Genomic DNA, 20,677 nt, shown 5'->3' with positions numbered 1-20,677 from the left:
AGACAATAGGTGCAGGAGTAGGCCATTCGGCCCTTCGAGCCAGTACCGCCATTCTCTGTGATCATGGCTGATCATCCACGATCAGTATCCACTTCCTACCTTATCCCCATAACTTTTGCTTCTGCTATCTTTAAGAGCTCTATTCATCTCTTTCTTGAAAACATACAGAGACTTGGCGTCCACTGCTTTCTGGGTCAGAGCATTCCATATATCCACCACTCTCTGGGTGAAAAAGATTTTCTTCAACTCCGTTTAAATGGCTACCCCTTAGTCTTAAACGGTGGCCTCTGATTCTAAACTCACCCATCAGTGGGAACATGCTTCCTGCCTCCAGCGTGTCCAATCCCTTAATAATCTTATATGTTTCAATCAGATCCCCTCTCACCCTTCTAAATTCCAGTGCATACAAGCCCAGTCACTCCAATCTTTCAACATATGACAGTCCCGCCATCCCAGGAACTAAACTGGTGAACCTACGCTGCACTCCCTCAATATCAAGAATTCCTTCCTCAAATTTGGAGACCAAAACTGCACAGAATACTCCACGTGTGGTCTCACCAGGGCCCTGTACAACAGCAGAAGGACCTCCTTGCTCCTATACTCAATTCCCCTTGTTATGAAGGCCAGCATGTCATTAGCTTTATTCACTGCCTGCTGTACCTGCATGCTTTCTTTCAGTGACTGATGTACAAGAACACCTAGATCTCGTTGTCCTTCCCCATTTCCTAACGACTCAATTTAGATAATAATCTGCCTTCCTGTTCTTACTACTAAAGTGGATAACCTCACATTTATCCACATTAAACTGCATTTGCCATGCATTCACCCACTCACCCACCCTGTCTAAGTCACCCTGAATTCTCATAACATCCTCCTCACATTTCACAATGCCACCCAGCTAGGTGTCATCTGCAAATTTGCTAATGTTACTTTTAATCCCTTCATCTAAATCATTAATGCATATTCTAAATAGCTGCGGTCTCAGCACTGAACCCTGCAGTACCCCAGTGGTCACTGCCTGCCATTCCGAAAGGGACCGTTAATGGCTACTCTTTGTTTCCTGTCAGCCAGCCAATTTTCAATCCATGTCAGTACTCTGCTCCCAATACCATGTGCCGTAATTTTGACCACTAATTTCCTATGGAAAGCGGCCAGTGAGTGAGTGGGCCAGTGAAGGAGTGGAGCTTTGAGGCTTGGATTCGAGAGGCTTCGACGAGAAGAGGCGGAGGACGAGCTTGCTCGCAGTTAGTTTTTAATGTCTCCTGAGACGGTGATGTGCCTCTCATGTGAGATGTGGCAGTCTTGGGGGAACGCCCCTCTCCTGCAGAATCACATCTGCCAGAAGTGCATACGGCTAGGCGATCTGGAAGACCGTGTAAGGAATCTGGAACAGCAGCTGGATAACCTTCGACTCATAAGGGATAATGAGGTTGTCATAGATGAGAGCTACAGGGAGGTAGTCACACCTAAGCTGTCGGAAGCAGGTCATTGGGTGACAGTCAGAGGGGGGAAAGCGGCAGTGAGTACACAGGTAGTGCAGAGCACCCTTGTAGCCATTCCCCTGAATAATAAGTTTACCGTCCTGGATACTGCTGGCGGGGACGACCGGCCAGGTGTGAGCCACGGTGGCAGGGCCTCCGGCACTGAGTCTAACCCTGTGGTGCAGAAGGGTGGGACGGAGCAGAGGAGAGCTGTAGTCATTGGAGACTCGATAGTCAGGAGAGCAGACGGAGATTTTGTGGACGTGAGAAGGACACCCGCATGGTATGTTGCCTCCCGGGTGCCAGGGTCCGGGATGTCTCTGACCGGGTGCACGACATCCTGGTACGAGAGGGAAAGCAACCAGAAGTCATGATAAATGTTGGGACCAACGACATAGGCAGGAAGAGGGATGAGGTCCTGAAGTGTGAGTTTCGGGAACCAGGCAGAAGGCTGAAGAACAGGACCTCAAGGGTGGCGTTCTCAGGATTGCTACCAGTGCTACGTGACAGTGATGGTAAGAATTGGAGGGGATGGCAGTTGAATGCGTGGCTGAGGAGTTGGTGCAGGGAGCAGGGTTTTAGATTTTTAGATCATTGGGATCTCTTCTGGGGAAGGTGGGACCTGTACAGTTTGGATAGGTTGCACCTGAACTCGACGTTGAGCAGTATCCTTGCAGGTAGGTTTGCTAGCATGGTTCGGGAGGGTTTAAACTCATTTGCGAGGGGGATGGGACCCAGAGCGATAACGCAGTGAAAGAAGTGCATGGAGTAAAGCCAGATCTAACATACAGAGACGCTTTGAGGAAAGAGAAGCAGAATAAACGGTGTAAAGACAGTAAGGTAGAAGTACTGAAATGTGAGTACCTCAATGCAAGAAGTATCAGGAACAAAGGTGATGAACTGAGAGCTTGGATACATACGTGGAATTATGATGTAGTGGCCATTACAGAAACTTGGCTGGCACCAGGGCAGGAATGGATTCTCAAATTTCCTGGATTTCAGTGCTTTAAAATGGATAGAGAGTGCTTTAAAAGGGCGGAAAAAGGGGAGGAGGGGTGGCATTATTGATCAGCTACAGAAAAGGTGCATAATGCAGTAGGATCCTCTTTTGAGTCAATATGGGTGGAAGTCAGGAACAGGAAGGGAGCAATTTCTCTATTGGGGGTATTCTATAGGGCCCCTGGTAGCAGCAGAGATACAGAGGAACAGATTGGGAGGCAGATTCTGGAAAGGTGCAAAAATAACAAGGTTGTTATCATGGGTGACTTTAACTTCCCTAATATTGATTGGCCCCTGATTAGTTCCAAGGGTTTAGATGGGGCAGAGTTCGTTAAGTGTGTCCAGGACGGATACCTGTCACAGTATGTGGACAGGCCGACCAGGGGGAATGCCATACTAGATGTAGTAAGAGGTAATGAACCGGGTCAGGTCACAGATCTCTCAGTGGGAGAGCATCTGGAGGACAGTGAACACCGCTCCCTCGCCTTTAGCATTATCATGGAAAAGGATAGAATCAGAGAGGACAGGAGAGTTTTTAATTGGGGAAAGGCAAATTATGAGGCAATAAGGCTAGAACTTGCGGGTGTGAATTGGGATGATGTTTTTGCAGGGAAATGTACTATGGACATCTGGTCGATGTTTAGAGATCTCTTGCGGGATGTTAGGGACAAATTTGTCCCAGTGACGAAGATAAAGAATGATAGGTTGAAGGAACCATGGGTGACAAGTGAGGTGGAAAATCTAGTCAGGTGGAAGAAGGCAGCATACATGAGGTTTAGGAAGCAAGGATCAGATGGGTCTATTGAAGAATATAGGGAAGCAAGAAAGGAGCTTAAGAAGGGGCTGAGAAGAGCAAAAAGGGGGCATGAGAAGGCCTTGGCGAGTAGGGTAAAAGAAAACCCCAAGACAGTCCTCAATTATGTGAAGAAAAAAAGGATGACAGTAGTGAATGTAGGACCGATGAGAGATAAAGGTGGGAAGATGTGCCTGGAGTCTGTGGAAGTGAGCGAGGTCCTCAATGAATACTTCTCTTCGGTATTCACTAATGAGAGGGAACTTGATGATGGTGAGGACAATATGAGTGAGGTTTATGTTCTGGAGCATGTTGATATTAAGGGAGAGGAGGTGTTGGAGTTTTTAAAATACATTTGGACAGATAAGTCCCCGGGGCCTGACGAAATATTCCCCAGACTGCTCCAGGAGGCGAGGGAAGAAATTTCTGAGCCTCTGGCTAGGATCATTATGTCCTCGTTTTCCACGGGAATGGTACCAGAGGATTGGAGGGAGGCGAATGTTGACCCCTTGTTGAAAAAAAGTAGTCGGGATAGTCCGAGTAATGATAGACCAGTGAGCCTTACGTCTGTGGTGGGAAAACCGTTGGAAAAGATTCTTAGAGATGGGATCTATAGGCACTTAGAGAATCATGGTCTGATCAGGCACTGTCAGCATGGCTTTGTGAAGGGCAGATAGTGTCCAACAAGCCTGATAGAGTTCTTTGAAGAGGTGACCAGGCATATCGATGAGGGTAGTGCAGTGGATGTGATATATATGGATTTTAGTAAGGCATTTGACAAGGTTCCACACCGTAGACTTATTCAGAAAGTTAGAAGGCATGGGATCCAGGGAAGTTTGGCCAGGTGGATTCAGAATTGGCTTGCCTACAGAAGGCAGGGGGTGGTGGTGGAGGGAGTACATTCAGATTGGAGGATTGTGACTAGTGGTGTCCCACAAGGATCTTTTCTGGGACCTCTACTTATCGTGATTTTTATTAACGACCTGGATGTGGGGGTGGAAGGGTGGATTGGCAAGTTTGCAGACGACACAAAGGTTGGTGGTTTGTAGATAGTGTAGAGGATTGTCAAAGATTGCCGAGAGACATTGATCGGATGCAGAAGTGGGCTGAGAAGTGGCAGATGGAGTTCAACCCGGAGAAGTGTGAGGTGGTACACTTTGGAAGGACAAACTCCAAGGCAGAGTGCAAAGTAAATGGCAGGATACTTGGTAGTGTGGAGGAGCAGAGGGATCTCGGGGTACATGTCCACAGATCCCTGCAAGTTTCCTCACAGGTGAATAGGGTAGTTAAGAAAGCTTATGGGGTGTTAGCTTTCATAAGTCGAGGAACAGTGTTTAAGAGTCGCGATGTAATGATGCAGCTCTATAAAACTCTGGTTAGGCCATACTTGGAGTACTGTGCCCAGTTCTAGTCACCTCACTATAGGAAGGATGTGGAAGCATTGGAAAGGGTACAGAGGAAATTTACCAGGATGCTGCCTGGTTTAGAAAGTGTGCATTATCATCAGAGTTTAAGGAAGCTAGGGCTTTTCTCTTTGGAGAGAAGGAGTATGAAAGGAGACATGATAGAGGTGTTGAAGATAATAAGAGGAATAGATAGAGTGGATAGCCAGCGCCTCTTCCCCAGGGCACCACTGCTGAAAACAAGAGTACATGGCTTTAAGATAAGGGGTGGGAAGTTCAAGGGGGATATTAGAGGAAAGTATTTTACTCAGAGAGTGGTTGGTGCGTGGAATGCACTGCCTGAGTCAGTGGTGGAGGCAGATACACTAGTGAAGTTTAAGAGACTACTAAACAGGTATATGGAGGAATTTAAGTTGGGGGGTAAATATGGGAGGCAGGGTTTGAGGTTCGGCACAACATTGTGGGCCGAAGGGCCTGTACTGTGCTGTATTATTCTATGTTCTACGTTCTATGTTCCATGTGTGACTTTACCAAAGGATTTCTGAAAGTCCAGGTACACTGCATCCACTGGCTCTCCATTATCCATTTTCATAGTTACATCCTCAAAAAATTCCGGAAGATTAGACAAGCACGATCTCCCCTTCGTAAATCCACGTTGACTCGGACCTATCCTGTTCCTGCCATCCAAATGTGTCGTTATTTCATCTTTTATAATTGACTCCAGCACCTTTCCCACCACTGACATCCGGCCAACCGGTACATAATTCCCTGTTTTCTCTCTTCCTCCTTTCTTGAAACGTGGGACATTAGCCATCCTCCAATCCACTGGAACTGATCCTGAATCTAGAGAACATTGGAAAATGATTACTAATGCGCCCACGATTTCTATAGCCACCTCCTTAAGTACGCTGGGATGCAGACTATCAGGTCCCGGGGACTTATCAGCCTTCAGACCCAACAGTCTATCCAACACCATTTTCTACTTAATATAAATTTGCTTCAGTTCATGCACTACCATGGGCACGTGGCCAAGTGGTTAAGGCATTGGACTAGCGACCTGAAAGTCGTGAGTTCGAGCCCCAGCGGAGGCAACATTTGTGGCGTCCTTGAGCAAGGCGCTTCATCACACATTGCTGTGCGACGACACTGGTGCCAAGCTGCATGGGTCCTAATGCCCTTCCCTTGGACAACATTGGTGTCGTGGAGAGGGGAGACTTGCAGCATGGGCAACTGCTGGTCTTCCATACAATCTTGCCCAGGTCTGCACCCTGGAGAGTGAAGATTTTCCAGGCACAGATCCATGGTCTCGCAAGACAAACGGATGCCATCCACTACCCTAGGTCCTTTGGCCACTATTATATCTGGGAGATTGTTTGTGTCTTCCCGAGTGAAGACAGATCCAAAGTACCCGTTCAACTCGTCTGCCGTTTCCTTGTTCCCCAGAATAAATCCAACCTTTTCTGCCTTCAAGTTTAAAAGACACGACTCCCGCACCAAGTTATTGTAACGAAGGAAAATCTATGACCACATTAGCCCTCTAGATTCCCTGTTTCCATTTATATAAGGATGGCAAATATCTCTCTAATACTGTTACTGTTAGCTTTTCCACAGTGCTGTCGTGATGAAGGGTCTTGACCCAAAACGACAACTCTGTATTCCTGGAAAGATGATTCCTGACCTGCTGAGTTCCACCAAAAATTTGTGTGTGTTACTCTTCATTTGTAACATCTGCAAAGCCTCTTATGTATTCCGCAATCTACAGTTATCTTTACTTACAGGTCCATGTTGAGATATTGATACGATTGGCCATCGCCTCAGTGAGAGCCCCAAACTGATATAATTCAAGATCACAATCACATTCTCAGGCAGTGGTAATCACAGCTAAATGAATACATATGTCTTGCACTCCTGTCAGATCAAGTCTGTGAAAATTTGAACCACAGACTGGAAGGAATTAAGAAAGATTGCACTTTCAAAAAGTGCAGAAAAATGTTGAATGGATGTGAACAATCTATATCCATCGCAAATGTCTTCAGTTCTTCAAGGAAGAATTTGCGAAACATGGTTGTTCATAGACTGTTTGCTGCACTCCCATCAGGAGGAGGCTGCGTAGTATCTGCGCCAGGTAAATCAGACACAAAATCAGTTACTTTTCCCAAGCAGTCAGACTAATCAACAGCTCCAGTCACCTCCTGACCCCTTTACGCACCCAACCCCCACTGCTTTATCATTTCCTGTCAGAGTGATCTTATGTACAAACACTCCTGTGCCTTGCGTCACATTATAGACTTTATATTTATTCTGCAGGTTTATTGTTGTGTTCTTCACCTGATTGGGCTTTTCTTTTTACCACTGCATCAGAACCGGAGGAAAAAAAAGTATTACGTTCTCCTATTCAATTGTGTACTGGAAACAAAATTAAACAATCTTGAAGTTGACCTTGAGCTGGAAGATTGCAAGCGCCCTCTCCTTTGTTATAAATGACCAGTGTTTTGCGAATTTATATTAAGCACAGTAATGAAGTTACACTTGACAATTATCTGTCCAGCCTGATTGATTGCAAGCCTTAGTCAAGTTGTTTCCAGAAAGCCAACTCATTTAATTAATAATATTTCGTGCTGCAGATAATGTTCCCGTAAGGCTGGTGAACGGTGCAAGTCGTTGTGCCGGAAGGGTAGAAGTTTATTATGACGGAATCTGGGGCACCGTGTGTGATGATGCTTGGGATTTCATAGATGCACATGTTGTTTGCAAAGAACTGAATTGTGGACATGCTGTTAATATCACGAAGTCCAGTTGGTTTGGCCAAGGCTCAGGTCCTGTCTGGTTGGACAACCTCAAGTGTTCAGCGAATAATTCGGCCTTGTGGCAATGTGCGGCGAGAGCATGGGGCGAGAACGATTGTGTTCACAAAGAAGATGCTGGAGTTATCTGTTCAGGTGAGTAGTTTTTTAAGGCATGCAGGCATAAGAATGCTTTTCTCTCACTGTGATGAAGTCCATTTTGACATTCCCGTGTAAGATAATTTCGTAAAGGTAATCGATAAAATTGGCATTATTGCTCGTATTGAAAAACCACCAACACTACCACAAAACCAACAACGGTTCAATGAATTAACTATAAATAAGTCGATAATAGTGCTATATTTTTTTAATTCGTTTTTGATTCCTGTGGAAGTCCAAAGGGAAACGATACTAATATCCCAGAGGAAAGGTTTTTTGATCCTGCATGGTGTGATTGAAACTAGAGCTGTCGGTGGATGGGAGCCACAGTGCCAGAATAGTTAGTGGAGAGGTTATGAAGGCATAGGTTTGTAAGACCTCAGACAACGTTAGGAATGAAAAGGCTGAGCATGGTGCGACTATGTCCTGAACTGCATATATTTCAATTCCAGACGTATCGGAGGAAAGGCGGATAATAGTGCGGGGGAAATGGTCACTGGTTTGCAAATAGAGGCAATGTGTAGACAGGAGAGGCTGAGGCTGTTGACAGGGCAATATTGCAGTCACCAGGATGAGTTGCAACGTGGATGGTGAGCAAAATCTAAAACCGATGAATACAGCACTGAAGATACGGTATTTGAATGCACACAGTACACAGAATAAGGTAGATGAACTTGCAGCACAATTGCAGATTGGCAGGCAGGATGTTTTAGGTATCACTAAATCATGGCTAAAAGACGATAATAGCTTGGAACATAATGTCCAAAGATACACATTGCATCGAAAGGACAAGCAGGAAGGAAGAGGGGGCGGCATAATTCTGTTGGTTAAAAATTAAATCAAATTATTCGAAAGAGGTGACATCCATAAAGCTAAGGAACTGCAAAAATAAAAATGCACTGATGGGATTTGTATACAGACCCGCGAACAGTAGTAAGGATGTGTCCTACCAATTGTAACGCAAGATAGAAAATGAATGCCAAAAGGACAGTATTAAAATGCTAATGGGAGAATTCAATTCTATAGGCCCCCTGGCAGCTGCAGAGATACCGAGGAGCTGACTGGGAGGTAGATTTTGGAAAGGTGCAAAAATAACAAAGTTCTTATCATGGGTGATTTTAACTTCCATAATATTGATTGGCACCTGATTAGTTCCAATGGTGTAGATGGGGCAGAGTTTGTTAAGTGTGTCCAGGACAGATTCCTGTCACAGTATGTGGACAGGCCGACTAGGGGGAAAGCCATACTAGATCTAGTATTAGGTAACGAACCGGGTCAGGTCGCAGAGCTATCAGTGGGTGAGCATCTGGGGGACAGTGACCACCGCTCCCTGGCCTTTAGCATTATCATGGAAAAGGATAGAATCAGAGAGGACAGGAAAAATTTTAATTGGAGAAGGGCAAATTGTGAGGCTATAAGGCTAGAACTTGCGGAAGTAAACGGGCGGATGTTCCTGCAGAGAAATATACGATGGACATGTGGTCGATGTTTAGGGATCTCTTGCAAGATGTTGGGGATAAATTTGTCCCGGTAAGGAAGATAAAGAATGGTAGGGTGAAGGAACCATGGGTGACAAGTGAGGTGGAAAATCTAGTCACGTGGAAGAAGGCAGCATACATGAGGTTTAGAAAGCAAGAATCAAATGGATCTATTGAGGAATGCTGGGTAGCAAGAACGGAGCTTCAGAAGGGTCTGAGGAGAGCAGAAAGGGGGCATGAGAAGGCCTTGGCGATTAGGGTAAAGGAAAGCCCCAAGGTATTCTTCAACTATGTAAAGAACTAAAGGATAACAGGAGTGAAGAAGGCCGATTAGAGCTACGGGTGGAAAGATGTGCCTGGAGGCTGTGGAATTGAGCGAGGTCCTCAATGAATATTTCTCTTCGGTTTTAACCAATGAGAGGGAACTTGATGATGGTGAGGACAATACGAGTGAGGTTGATGTTCTGAAGTATGTTGATATTAAGGGAGAGGAGGAGTTGGAGTTGTTAAATACATTAGGGCGGATATGTCCCTGCGGCCTGATGGAATATTCCCCAGGCTGCTCCACAAGCCGAGGGAAGAGATTGCTGAGCCTCTGGCTAGGATCTTTATGTCCTCGTTGTCCACGGGAACAGTACCGGAGGATTGGAGGGAGGCGAATGTTGTCCCCTTGTTCAAAAAAGTTAGTAGAGATAGTCCTGATAATTATAGACCAGTGAGCTTTACGTCTGTTGTGGGAAATCTGTGGGGAAATATTCTTAGACATAGGATCTATGGGCACTTAGAGAATCATGGTCTGATCAGGGACAGTCAGCATGGCTTTGTGTGAAGGACAGATCGTGTCTAACAAGCCTGATAGAGTTCTTTGAGAAAATGACCTGGCCAATAGATGAGGGTAGTGCAGTGGATGTGATTTACATGGATATTAGTAACGCATTTCACAAGGTTGCGCAAGGTATGTATCATGGTCCAGTCCATGAAGTCCGCATTCCGGTTCACGGTCCCGCCCATCGAGCCTTGCTCCGGGTTTTCCTGTCTACCCTGTTTCTGTCTCTGTTGAGCACTAATTGAAGCAGCTGATTTTCGTTGGAACTGGCTGCATAAACACCTCCAGAGACCAAGGCGTGGCTGTTGCATTGCTCTTGTCCTTACTCCATGTATCCCTTCCCCTGCCTTCTGTTTCCTCGCCTGAAGCCCTGCCTTATCTTGCCGGTAACTCTCGCTTTGCTTCCTCTGTAGTCTTGTCTTGCAGCCACCCTGTACCTAGCTCCCTTCCTGTCCCTTGCCTCCGTCGGTAAGCCAGACTATATCGCCGTTACCCTGAGGTTGGTTCTGTCCCTTCCTGTCCCTTGCATCCGTCTTGCCGTTACTTATGGTTGGTTCTGTCCGTTCCTGTCCCTTGCCTCCGCCGGGTCAGTCAGGCCGTCCTGCCGTTACCCTGCGGTTGGTTCTGTCCCTTCCTGTCCTTTGCCTCCGTCGGGTAAGCCCGGCCGTCTTCCCGTTACCTGCGGTTGGTCCTGTCCCTTCCTGTCCTTTGCCTTCGTCGGGTAAGGCGGGCTGTAATGCCGTTACCCTGCGGTTCGGTCTTTCCCTTCCTATCCCCTGCCTCCGTCGGGAGGAGTACCACGCCTTGCCCAGGATTACCGCGCCCTGTGCAGGAGGAGATTCAAGACACCAAGCCTCGAGCGCCGCCCCAAGCCAAGCTTTAAGACCGCAAGCCTCGAGCCTCGCCCCAAGCCAAGCTTCAAGACCCCAAGCCTCAAGCCTCGCCTCAAGTCTCTGGTCTCAAGCCTCGCCTCAAGTCGCTGGTCTCAAGCCTCGCCTCAAGTCTCTGGCTCGGAGTCTAATCCCGGGCTCCTAGCTCTCTTGTCCAGTCCTGTTCCGGGTTCCCGGTTTTCATGTCCATGTCCTAGCCCTCACCCTGTATCCTAGTCCTGACCCTAGTACTTCAGTGTCTGTGTCTTGCACTTGGGTCTGCTACCAGCGCCCCCCTTATGACAGTATGATTATTCGGAAAGTCAGAAGGCATGGGATCCAGGGAGGTTTGGTCAGGTGCATTCAGAATTGGCTTGCCTGCAGAAAGCAGAGGATCGTGGTGGACGGAGTACATTCGGATTGGAGGGTTCACACTCGTGGTGTCCCGCAGCGATCGGTTCTGGGACCTCTACTTTTCGTGATTTTTATTAAAGTTCTCGATGTGCGTGTAGAAGAGTTGGCTGGCAAGTATGCAGACAACACAAAGGTTGGTGGTGTTGTGGATAGTGTAGAGGATTGTCGATGATTGCGCAGAGACATTGATAGGATGCAGAAGTGGGCTGAGAAGTGGCAGAAGGAGTTCAACCCGGGGAAGCGTGAGGTGGTACACTTTCGAAGGACAAACTACAAGGCAGAGTACAAAGTAATTGTCAGGATACTTGGTAGTGTGGAGGAGCAGAGGGATCTCGGGGTACATGTCCACATCCATGAAAGTTGCCTCACAGGTAGATAGGGTATTTAAGATCACAGCAACATAAGATAAAGGAGCAGAAGTCGCCCATTCGGCCCATCGACTCTACTCCGTCATTTTATCATGAGCTGATCCATTCTCCCATTTAGTACCACTCCCTCGCCTTCTCACCATAACCTCTGATGCTGTGGCTACTCAGATACCTATCAATCGCCGCCGTAAATACACCCAATGACTTGGCTTCCACTGCAGCCCGTGGCAACAAATTCCATAGCATTACCATCCTCTAGCTAAAAACATTTCTTCGCATCTCTGTTCTGAATGGGCGCCCTTCAGTCCTTAAGTCATGCCCTCTCGTACTAGATTCCCTCACCAGGGGAAACAATTTTGCCACATCCACTCTGTCCATGCCTTTTAACATTCGAGATTTTTCAATGAGGTCCCTCTCATTCCTCTAAACTCCAACGAATATCGTCCAAGAACGGAAAAATGTTCCTCATATGTAAACCCTCTCATTACCTGAATCATTCCAGTGATTCTTTTCTGAACCCTCTCCAACGTCAGCACATCACTTCTTAAATAAGGAGACCAAAACTGCCCACAGTACTCCAAGTGAGGTCTTACCAGTGCCTTATAGATCCTCAACGTCACATCCCTGCTCCTATATTCTATTCCTCTAGAAATGTATGCCAACATTGTATTCACCTTCTTCACTACTGACTGAACCTGGAGGTTAATCTTAATGGTCTCCTGTACGAAGACTCCCAAGTCCCGTTGCATCTCAGAACTGTGAATTCGCTCCCCATTTAAATAATAGTCTGCCCGTTTATTTCTTCTGCCAAAGTGCATAACCATACACTTTCCAACATTGCATTTCATTTGCCACTTCTTTGCCCATTCTTCCAATCTATCCAAGTCTCTCTGCAGACTCTCTGTTTCTTCAGCACTACCGGCCCCTCCCTTCAGCAAACTCAGCCACAAAGCCATCTATTTCATAATCCAAATCGTTGATGTACAACGTAAAAAGAAGCGGCCCCAACACGGACCCTTGTGGAACACCACTGGTAACCGGCAGCCAACCAGAATAGGATCCCCCTATTCCCACTCTCTGTTTCCTACCAATCAGCGAATGATCTATCCACGTATGTAACTTTCCAGTAATTGCATGGGCTCTGATCTTGTTTAGCAGCCTCATGTGCAGCACCTTGTCAAAGGCCTTCTGAAAATCCAAATATGCAACCTCCGCTGCATCTCCCTTGTGTAGTCTACTTGTAATTTTCTCAAAAAATTGTAATTGGTTTGTCAGGCAGGATTTTCCTTTAAGGTAACCATGCTGAGTTCTGCCTATCTTGTCATATGCCTCCAGGTACTCTGTAACCTCATCCTTGACAATCGACTCCAACAACTTCCCAACCTCCGATGTCAAGCTAACAGGTCTATAATTTCCTTTTTGTTTCCTTGCCCCCTCCTTAAATAGCGGAATGACATTTGCAATTTTCCAGTCCTCCGGATCCATGCCAAAATCTATTGACTTTTGAAAGATCATTGCTAATGCCTCCGCAATCTGCACAGCTACTTCCTTCAGAACACGAGGGTGCATTCCATCTGGTCCGGCCGATTTATCTACCCTTAGACTATTCAGCATCCTGAGTACTTTCTCTGTCGTAATTGTCACTGTGCACACTTCTCTTCCCTGCCACGCTTGAGTGTCCGGTATACTGCTGATGTCTTCGTCGGTGAAGACTGATGCAAAATATTCCTTCTGTTCCTCCGCGATCTCCTTATCTCCCATTACAATTTCTCCAGCATCATTTCCTATCGGTCCGATATCTACGCTCACCTGTCTTTTACTCTTATATAATTGAAAAAGCCTTTAGTATCCTCTTTGATATTATTTGCTAGCTTCCTTTCATAGTTCATCTCTTCCCTCTTAATGACCTTCCGAGTTTCCTTTTGTAAGCTTTTAAAAACTTCCTGATCCTCTGTCTTCCCAGTAATTTTTGCCTCCTTGTATGTCCTCTCCTTTGCTTTGACTTTGGCTTTGATTTCTCTTGTCAGCCATTGTTTTTCCATTCGAAAGTTTCTTCTTTTTTTGGAATATATTTGTCTTGCACCTTCCTCACTTCTCGCTTAAACTCCAGCCACTGCTGCTCTGCCGTCCTTCCCGCTAGTGTCCCTTCCCAGTCAACTTTGGCTAGTTCCTCTCTCATGCCACTGTAATTTCCTTTATTCCACTGAAATACCGACACATCAGATTTCGGTTTTTCTTTCTCAAATTTCACAGTGAACTCAATCATGTTATGATCACTGCCTTCTAAGAATTCCTTCACCTCAAGCTCTCTAATCACCTCCGGTTCATTACACAATACCCAATCCGGTACAGTCGATCCCCTAGTGGGCTCAACAACAAGCTGTTCTAAAAAGCCATCTCGTAGACATTCTACAAATTCTCTCTCTTAAGATTCAGTGCAGACCTGATTTTCCCAATCCACTCGTATGTTAAAATCCCCCACAATTATCATAACACTGCCCTTCTGACAAGCCTTTTCTATTTCCTGTTGTAATTTGTAGTCCACATCACTACAGCTGTTAGGAGGCCTGATTATTACTGCCATCAGGGCCCTTTTACCCCTGCGATTTCTCAGCACAATCCATCAAGATCCTCCACCTTCCGATCCTATGTCACCTCTTTCTAATGATTTAATATCATTTCTTACCAATAAAGCCACGCCACCCCTTCAGCCTACCTCTCTATCCTTCCGATACAACGTGTATCCTTGGACGATCAGCTCCCAGAAACATGCATCCTTTAGCGAGGTCTCAGTGATGGCCACAATATCATACCTGTCAATCTGTAGCTGTACGACAAGATCATCCACCTTATTCCTTACGCAGCGTGAATTTAAGTGTTACACCTTAAGACCGGTATTTGGTACTTTTTGCTTAGATTGCACTGCAAATGTATTGCGCAGCAACTCACCCCAATGCCTGCAAATTTGCTCCATCACCTGTCTGTCCTTCCTGACATCTTTACTGCTCACTATCTTGGATTTATTTCTGTTTCCCGCCTCCTCTGCTCTATCATTCCGGTTACCATCCCCGCTTCCAAGTTAGTTTCAACCCTCCCTAACAACTCTATTAAACCTTCCCTCCAGGATGCGGGTCTCCTTCGGGTTCAGGTGTATCCCATCCTTTTTGAACAGGCCATACTTACCCGAGAAGTGATGCCAAAGATCTAAGAGTCTAAAGCCCAGCCCCCTGCACCAGTCTCTCAGCCACGCATTCATCCGCATGATCCTTCTATTCTTGTCTTCGCTAGCACGTGGCACAGTTAGCAATCCCGAGATGACTACCCTGGAGGAACTGCATCTCAGCTTCCTTCCTAACTCACGGAAATCTCTCTTCAGGACCTCCTCCCTTTCCCTATCTATGTCATTGGTAGCAACATGTACCAAGACAACTGGCTGCTCGCCCTCTCCCTTCAGAATATTTTGCCCCCGATCCGAGATATCACGTACCCTGGCACCTGGGAGGCAGCACACCATGCGGGTATCTCTATAGCGCTCACAGAATCTCCTGCCTGTTCCCCTGACTATGATTACCGCATTCCTCTTCTTCTTCCTTCTCTCCTGCACAACAGCGCCATGCTCAGTACCCGACACGCGTTCACGTGGCTTATGGTGAGTTACCTTTCATAAGTCGAGGGATAGAGTCTAAGAGTCGTGAAGTAGTGATGCAGCTCTATAAAACTCTGGTTAGGCCACACTGTGAACTCGGTCTTTCATCCTTGGAGAGATGGAGGATGAGACGTGACCATTTAGAGTTGTATAAGATGATAAGAGGCATTGATCATCTGGACAGACATTGGCTTTTTTCCCACCAAATGGTTGCCACAAGAGGGCACAGGTTTAAGGTGCTGGGGAGGAGGTCAGAAGAGATGTCAGGGGTAAGTTTTGTTTACGCAGAGAGTGGTGTGTGCGTGGAATGGGCTGCCGGCAACGGTGGCAGAGGCGGATCCGATAAGGTCTTTTAAGGGACTTTTGGATAGGTACATGGAGCTCAGAAAATAGAGGGCTATGGGTGACCCTAGTAATTTTTAAGGTAGGGACATGTTCGGCACAACTTTATGGGCCGAGAGGCCTGTATTGTGCTGTACGTTTTCTACGTTTCTATGTTTCTAAGCCATGGATTCATCCCCACCTATCTGCAATTTTCCCAAAAACCTGAATTCCCCTGCTATGCAGGGATCTGTCCAACCTGTCTTAAATACACTTAGTGAGGTAGCCTCCACTGCTGCAGTGGGCGAATAATTCCACAGATTCATCACTCTCTGAGAAAAGCAGTCTCTCCTCATCTCCGTCCTAAATCTATTCACCAGAATTTTGAGACTATATCCCCTAGTTTTAGTATCACCTGCCAGAGGAAACAACTTCCCTGCGTCTATCTTATCTATCCCTTTCATAACTTTATATATTTCTATCTGATCTGTTCTTCTGAATTCCAGAGAGACCAGTCCAAGGCGCCTCAATCTCTGTTCATTGCCTAACTCCCTCATCTCTGCAATCAAACTGCTGAACCTCCTGTTTATCACCTCCGCATCCAGTATCCCCGTCCTCAAATTAAGAGACCAAAACTGCACGCAGTACTCCAGGTATGACCTCACCAATACGCTGTGCATTTGCAACATAACCTCCGTGCTCTTAAATTCAATCCCTCTAGCAATGAAGGCCAACAATACATTATTTTACATAACCAGCTGTACCTGGAAAGCAACCTTTTGAGATTCATGCACAAGTCCTCATAAGCCCCTCTACACAACAGCGTGCTGCAATATTTTACCATTTGAATAATAATCTGCTCTTCCGTTTTTCAAGTGGATGTCCTCGCATTTACCAACATTCTATGCCATCTGCCACGGCCTTGCCCACTCACTACAGCTATCTATGGGTCTTTGCGGACTCTCTGCATCTTCTGCACAATTTGCTTTTCCACTCAATATGGTATCATCAACGTGACGGGGTCCTGAATTACCCCAGTGAACTGTCCTTTTGAAATGAGAGAGAGAGAGAGAGAGTTGTTCAACACCAGACACCTTGTTATTAAGAGAGAGAGAGAGGCGAAAACTGCTTTCAAATGGTGTTATGGTTTCTTTGCAGCATGTTTACACTTTGCAAGGACACTGGCAGCTCCTGTGTTCTTACAGAGAGAGAAGGGATGAGCTGCTTGACGGACAGCTGGTGTTCAGCACGGTGAGATAAATAGAAGGTCAGCTGATAGACTGACAGACACATGGCGTTGGACACTGAATGAGCTTTGTTGTGCCCACAGAAAAGGTGGGTTTTTGGAGGATCGATCAGTGCCTCTCGCAGTGTGAAAAAGGGTGTGACCGGTGGGGAGCTATTCACGTGTCCAACCCTCGTCCGCTAACCGGAGAATCTCCGAATGCAATGTCCCTTTCCTTTTTTATCCAAGGCTTACTATCCCCACCCTTACTGTCCTTGTTTTTCAGTGGAATATACTTTTGTTGATTACCGTTACAAAATCTCTTTGAAAGTTTTCCACTGTTCTTTAACCATCTCACAATACAGCCCGTGTTCCCAGTCTACACGAGCCAAATCCTTCCTCGTCCCATTGTTCAGGCATAATACACTAGTTATGAATCAAAATATTCAACCTTCCTGACCGTTGGATCTCACTGTAGATCTTTCACGTCCACTCTGCCGGAGCTGTCTTCTCATGCTAGCGCAGGCATGTGAACATCTCTGTGCGATGCGGGTCCCGCCGTCCCCCTCGCCTTGTTTAGCTTCCCTGTCCAAACGGTGCACCAATGTGTGGCCGGTGTCGCATGCAAACAGTTACTTCGAGTCATTGGTGAAAGCTGAGTGTCCAAAGGGGAGTTTGGACGCCATAAGCCCCGTCATCAGAGGTGCTGCACATCCCTGATCACCATGTACCCACATCACAATTAATTATTAGCATGAAGCTATAATCAAGAATCCGGTTTGTTCTTTGTTCTTCAGATCACAGGGAGATAAGGTTGGCAAATGGGGAGAATCCCTGCCAGGGCAGACTTGAGGTTTTCTTTAACGGAACATGGGGAACAGTTTGCTCTGATTCGTTTGGCATGGAGAATGCACAAGTTATTTGCTCCCAGCTCAACTGCGGTTCGGCAAAATTAATAGAAAACAGCGCTACATTTGGAGAAGGGACTGGACCGATCTGGCTGGATGACGTGAGATGTCGGTTGGGTGACTCACTTTTATGGCAATGCCCATCTTCAGCATGGGGTCAGCACAACTGCAAACATGAGGAGGATGTTGGGATCATTTGTTCAGGTAAGTATATCGTCATAGCGTCACAGACTGCGAAACAGGTCTTTCGTCCCACCTACCCGTGCCAAACTATTAATCTTCCTAGCCCCATCGGCTCGTACCTGGATCATAGCTCTTCATTTCCCTCCCAACCACGGACCTGTCCAAATTTCTCTTAAAAGTTGAAATAAACCCTTTCCCACAGATCCACAGATTAGTCGTTCCACACTCTGAGTGAAGAAATATCCCCTCATGTTTCCCTTAAAGACTTCACCATTTACCCTTAAAATATGAGCTGTAGTTCTAGACTACCTGACCCTGAGTGGAAAAAGCCTTTTTGAATGGATTCTGTCTAAGCGACTCATAATGGCGGTTATCTCTAACAAATCTCACCTCATTCTTCTAAGTTTAAGTTCCGGGGTATAACGTCCTACCTTATTCACCCAAAATAACCTGCAGATGCTGGGTCAAAGCAACACTCTGGAGGAACTCAGCAGGTCGTGCCGAAACGTCGACCGATCGTTTCGATGGATGCTCCCCGACCTGCTGAGTTCCTCCAGCGTGTTCTGAGTGTAACCTTATTCACCCTTTCCCTATAACTCATAGTCTCAATTCCTGGCGGCATAATTGACAATGTTCTCTGCACTCTGACAATGTTATTGATATCTTTATTATATTATTTATCTATAAACGTAAGGACCTGCATTTGGAATATTTCACTGAAATGATGAGTTGAATGTTTTACAGAAACATGGCCATCGAAATCGCTAATTGGGAAGGTCAAGAAGGAGAAGATAATCAACCCATTTCCAAAAGCCTCCAGTAATTACTGATATTTTCATTATTCAAAATATGCAACATCTATACATTTATTTTCATGCTTCTTGTTTTAAGGCCTTTTCCCTGTTCCTGGTCTCAGAAGGATGCAGACTTTTCCGCCCTCAATTTAACTTTTCCTCTCTCACTTGATTTTTTTGTCGCGTCAGTGCAAGAGAATATTTAAGTACAATGTAGAGCAATTCGCTGCTTTAGCAAAAGCGATAGAACATTCTTGCTGAACGCGTTGTAATCAAAAACTCGAGATAGACTAAGTTTGGAGAGTATCGGAACGTTTAACTGCAGAAGGACAGAAAATTGTTTGCCAGACATTACCGGCGTATGGCTCAGATGTCAAACAAAACTTCAGCGTTCAATGCAAAGAGTATAATGACGTCATTACAAATCCTGGTACATCTTTTTCTACATTCTGAATTCCAGCGTGAGAGGGCAATATAGGATATTACATACCTGTATGCATGTTTGTTTTCAATGAAAATATTGACAACATCAGAGTTGATCAACATATTCTATCGAAAATGTTGTTCTTCAACTTCATTGTCCGATTGCATCCACGAACAATTAGCTGCGCAAAACATTAAACACATGACTCATCTCTAGAAGTTGAGAGGGAGAAGTGGGTACATAGGAATTCCAATATAAGTTAATTCTCAAATAAAAACTCGTTCGTCTTTTCTTTCAGATCTGCGGCTCGTGGCGGGTTTCGATAATTGCTCCGGAAGAATTGAAGTTTTCTTCAGTGGGACATGGGGAACGGTCTGTGACGATTCATGGGACAGACACGATGCTGCTGTCGTCTGTCGCCAACTAAACTGTGGGGATCCAGTCCTGGCTTCTGGGGGGATGCTATTCCCCCTTGGAAACGGCACTATTTTGATGGACGAGGTCAAATGCAAAGGGAGTGAGAATTTTCTGTCGGATTGCCAATTTTCTACATTGCATCGTCATGACTGTGGGCACAAAGAAACCGTCGGAGTGATATGTTCTGGTCAGTAATCGAATTTTTCTGCGACTTTTCGTCAATTCCACTTATTTTCTCGTCATATCCCAATCTCTTAACACAACCCTAGAAGAAACCTTGATATCTTTGAACGAGTATCACAAAATTCACCTTTCCAGCATTGGTTGTCCTAGTCCTCAGCTGCTTGTGCCGTTCTACATCTATGTTCAACACAATTTTCTTCCTATGCATATCCGTAATTTTCTTCAGCATTTATTTCCCCTGAAGCCCATGTTTTAAATCCAGGTTTCCATCTCCTTACCTATTAAAATTTTGCGCTCTATTTGCACCCCTGTCACGCCGCTGGTATTCGAATGAAATCTTCACACTACTTCGAAATTCCCGGAAAAATCCTGGGTGAGATTAGTATTTATATACCTTTATCTTCACTGAGCAGTACTTTTAAGTTTATATTTAACATTATAATGTTCAAATTTAAAATCAAATCCTGACAAACGCATGGAAATGTCACTTAAAGCAGACTGACAAATTTTGTCTGCTCTGATAGCTGAATCAGTGATTTAATGAAAGGCATGTTTTAAAATTCATTTACTGGGAGAGACTTCACGATCACAGGCATTTCTGGCCCAACAAGACCGCGCCGCCCAATTACAGTCAGGTGACCAATTCACCTAATAACCCCTACACCTTTGGAAAGTCGGAGAAAAACCACGCTGTCGGGGATGTATGTACAATCTACTTTCCGGCAGCCGTGGAATTGAACCAAGGTTTCTGACGCTATGCGCTTCCGTGTTTCTCCTGACAAAATATATTTAAATTTGTTTAACGTCTTTATTTCAGATCACCAGTCACATATTCCTACTTTTACAAATCTGAGAGCCTTCATTTACGCCATCCCTTTCATTCTTGGTTCTCTTCTGGTCATCGTTTCTCTCTACCTGATCAAAAGCCAACGAAGACAGTTCCAGAATGGTTGGTAAATCTATTCTCATAAGCCTTCATGAATTACTATGAACTAATTTAACA

The 20,677-nt window shown here is 45.6% G+C and overlaps 1 protein-coding gene across 1 annotated transcript in view; it reads left to right on the top strand.

Annotated features, from left to right (window-relative positions):
• LOC140196957 (scavenger receptor cysteine-rich domain-containing group B protein-like) overlaps positions 1–20,677 on the top strand; it is a 38,191-nt gene that overhangs the window by 9,487 nt on the left and 8,027 nt on the right. The window contains exons 3-8 of the mRNA XM_072256893.1: positions 7,301–7,615; positions 13,862–13,895; positions 17,579–17,877; positions 18,601–18,675; positions 19,373–19,678; positions 20,492–20,623. Coding sequence (XP_072112994.1) covers positions 7,301–7,615; positions 13,862–13,895; positions 17,579–17,877; positions 18,601–18,675; positions 19,373–19,678; positions 20,492–20,623 — 1,161 coding nt within the window. The remainder of the gene's footprint in view (positions 1–7,300; positions 7,616–13,861; positions 13,896–17,578; positions 17,878–18,600; positions 18,676–19,372; positions 19,679–20,491; positions 20,624–20,677) is intronic.

The sequence above is a fragment of the Mobula birostris genome, chromosome 4 (assembly GCF_030028105.1).
Source record: "Mobula birostris isolate sMobBir1 chromosome 4, sMobBir1.hap1, whole genome shotgun sequence".
In the NCBI taxonomy this organism is placed as follows: domain Eukaryota; kingdom Metazoa; phylum Chordata; class Chondrichthyes; order Myliobatiformes; family Myliobatidae; genus Mobula; species Mobula birostris.
Note: the sequence above shows the minus strand (reverse complement) of the source record. Positions and strands in the feature narration are given on the sequence as shown.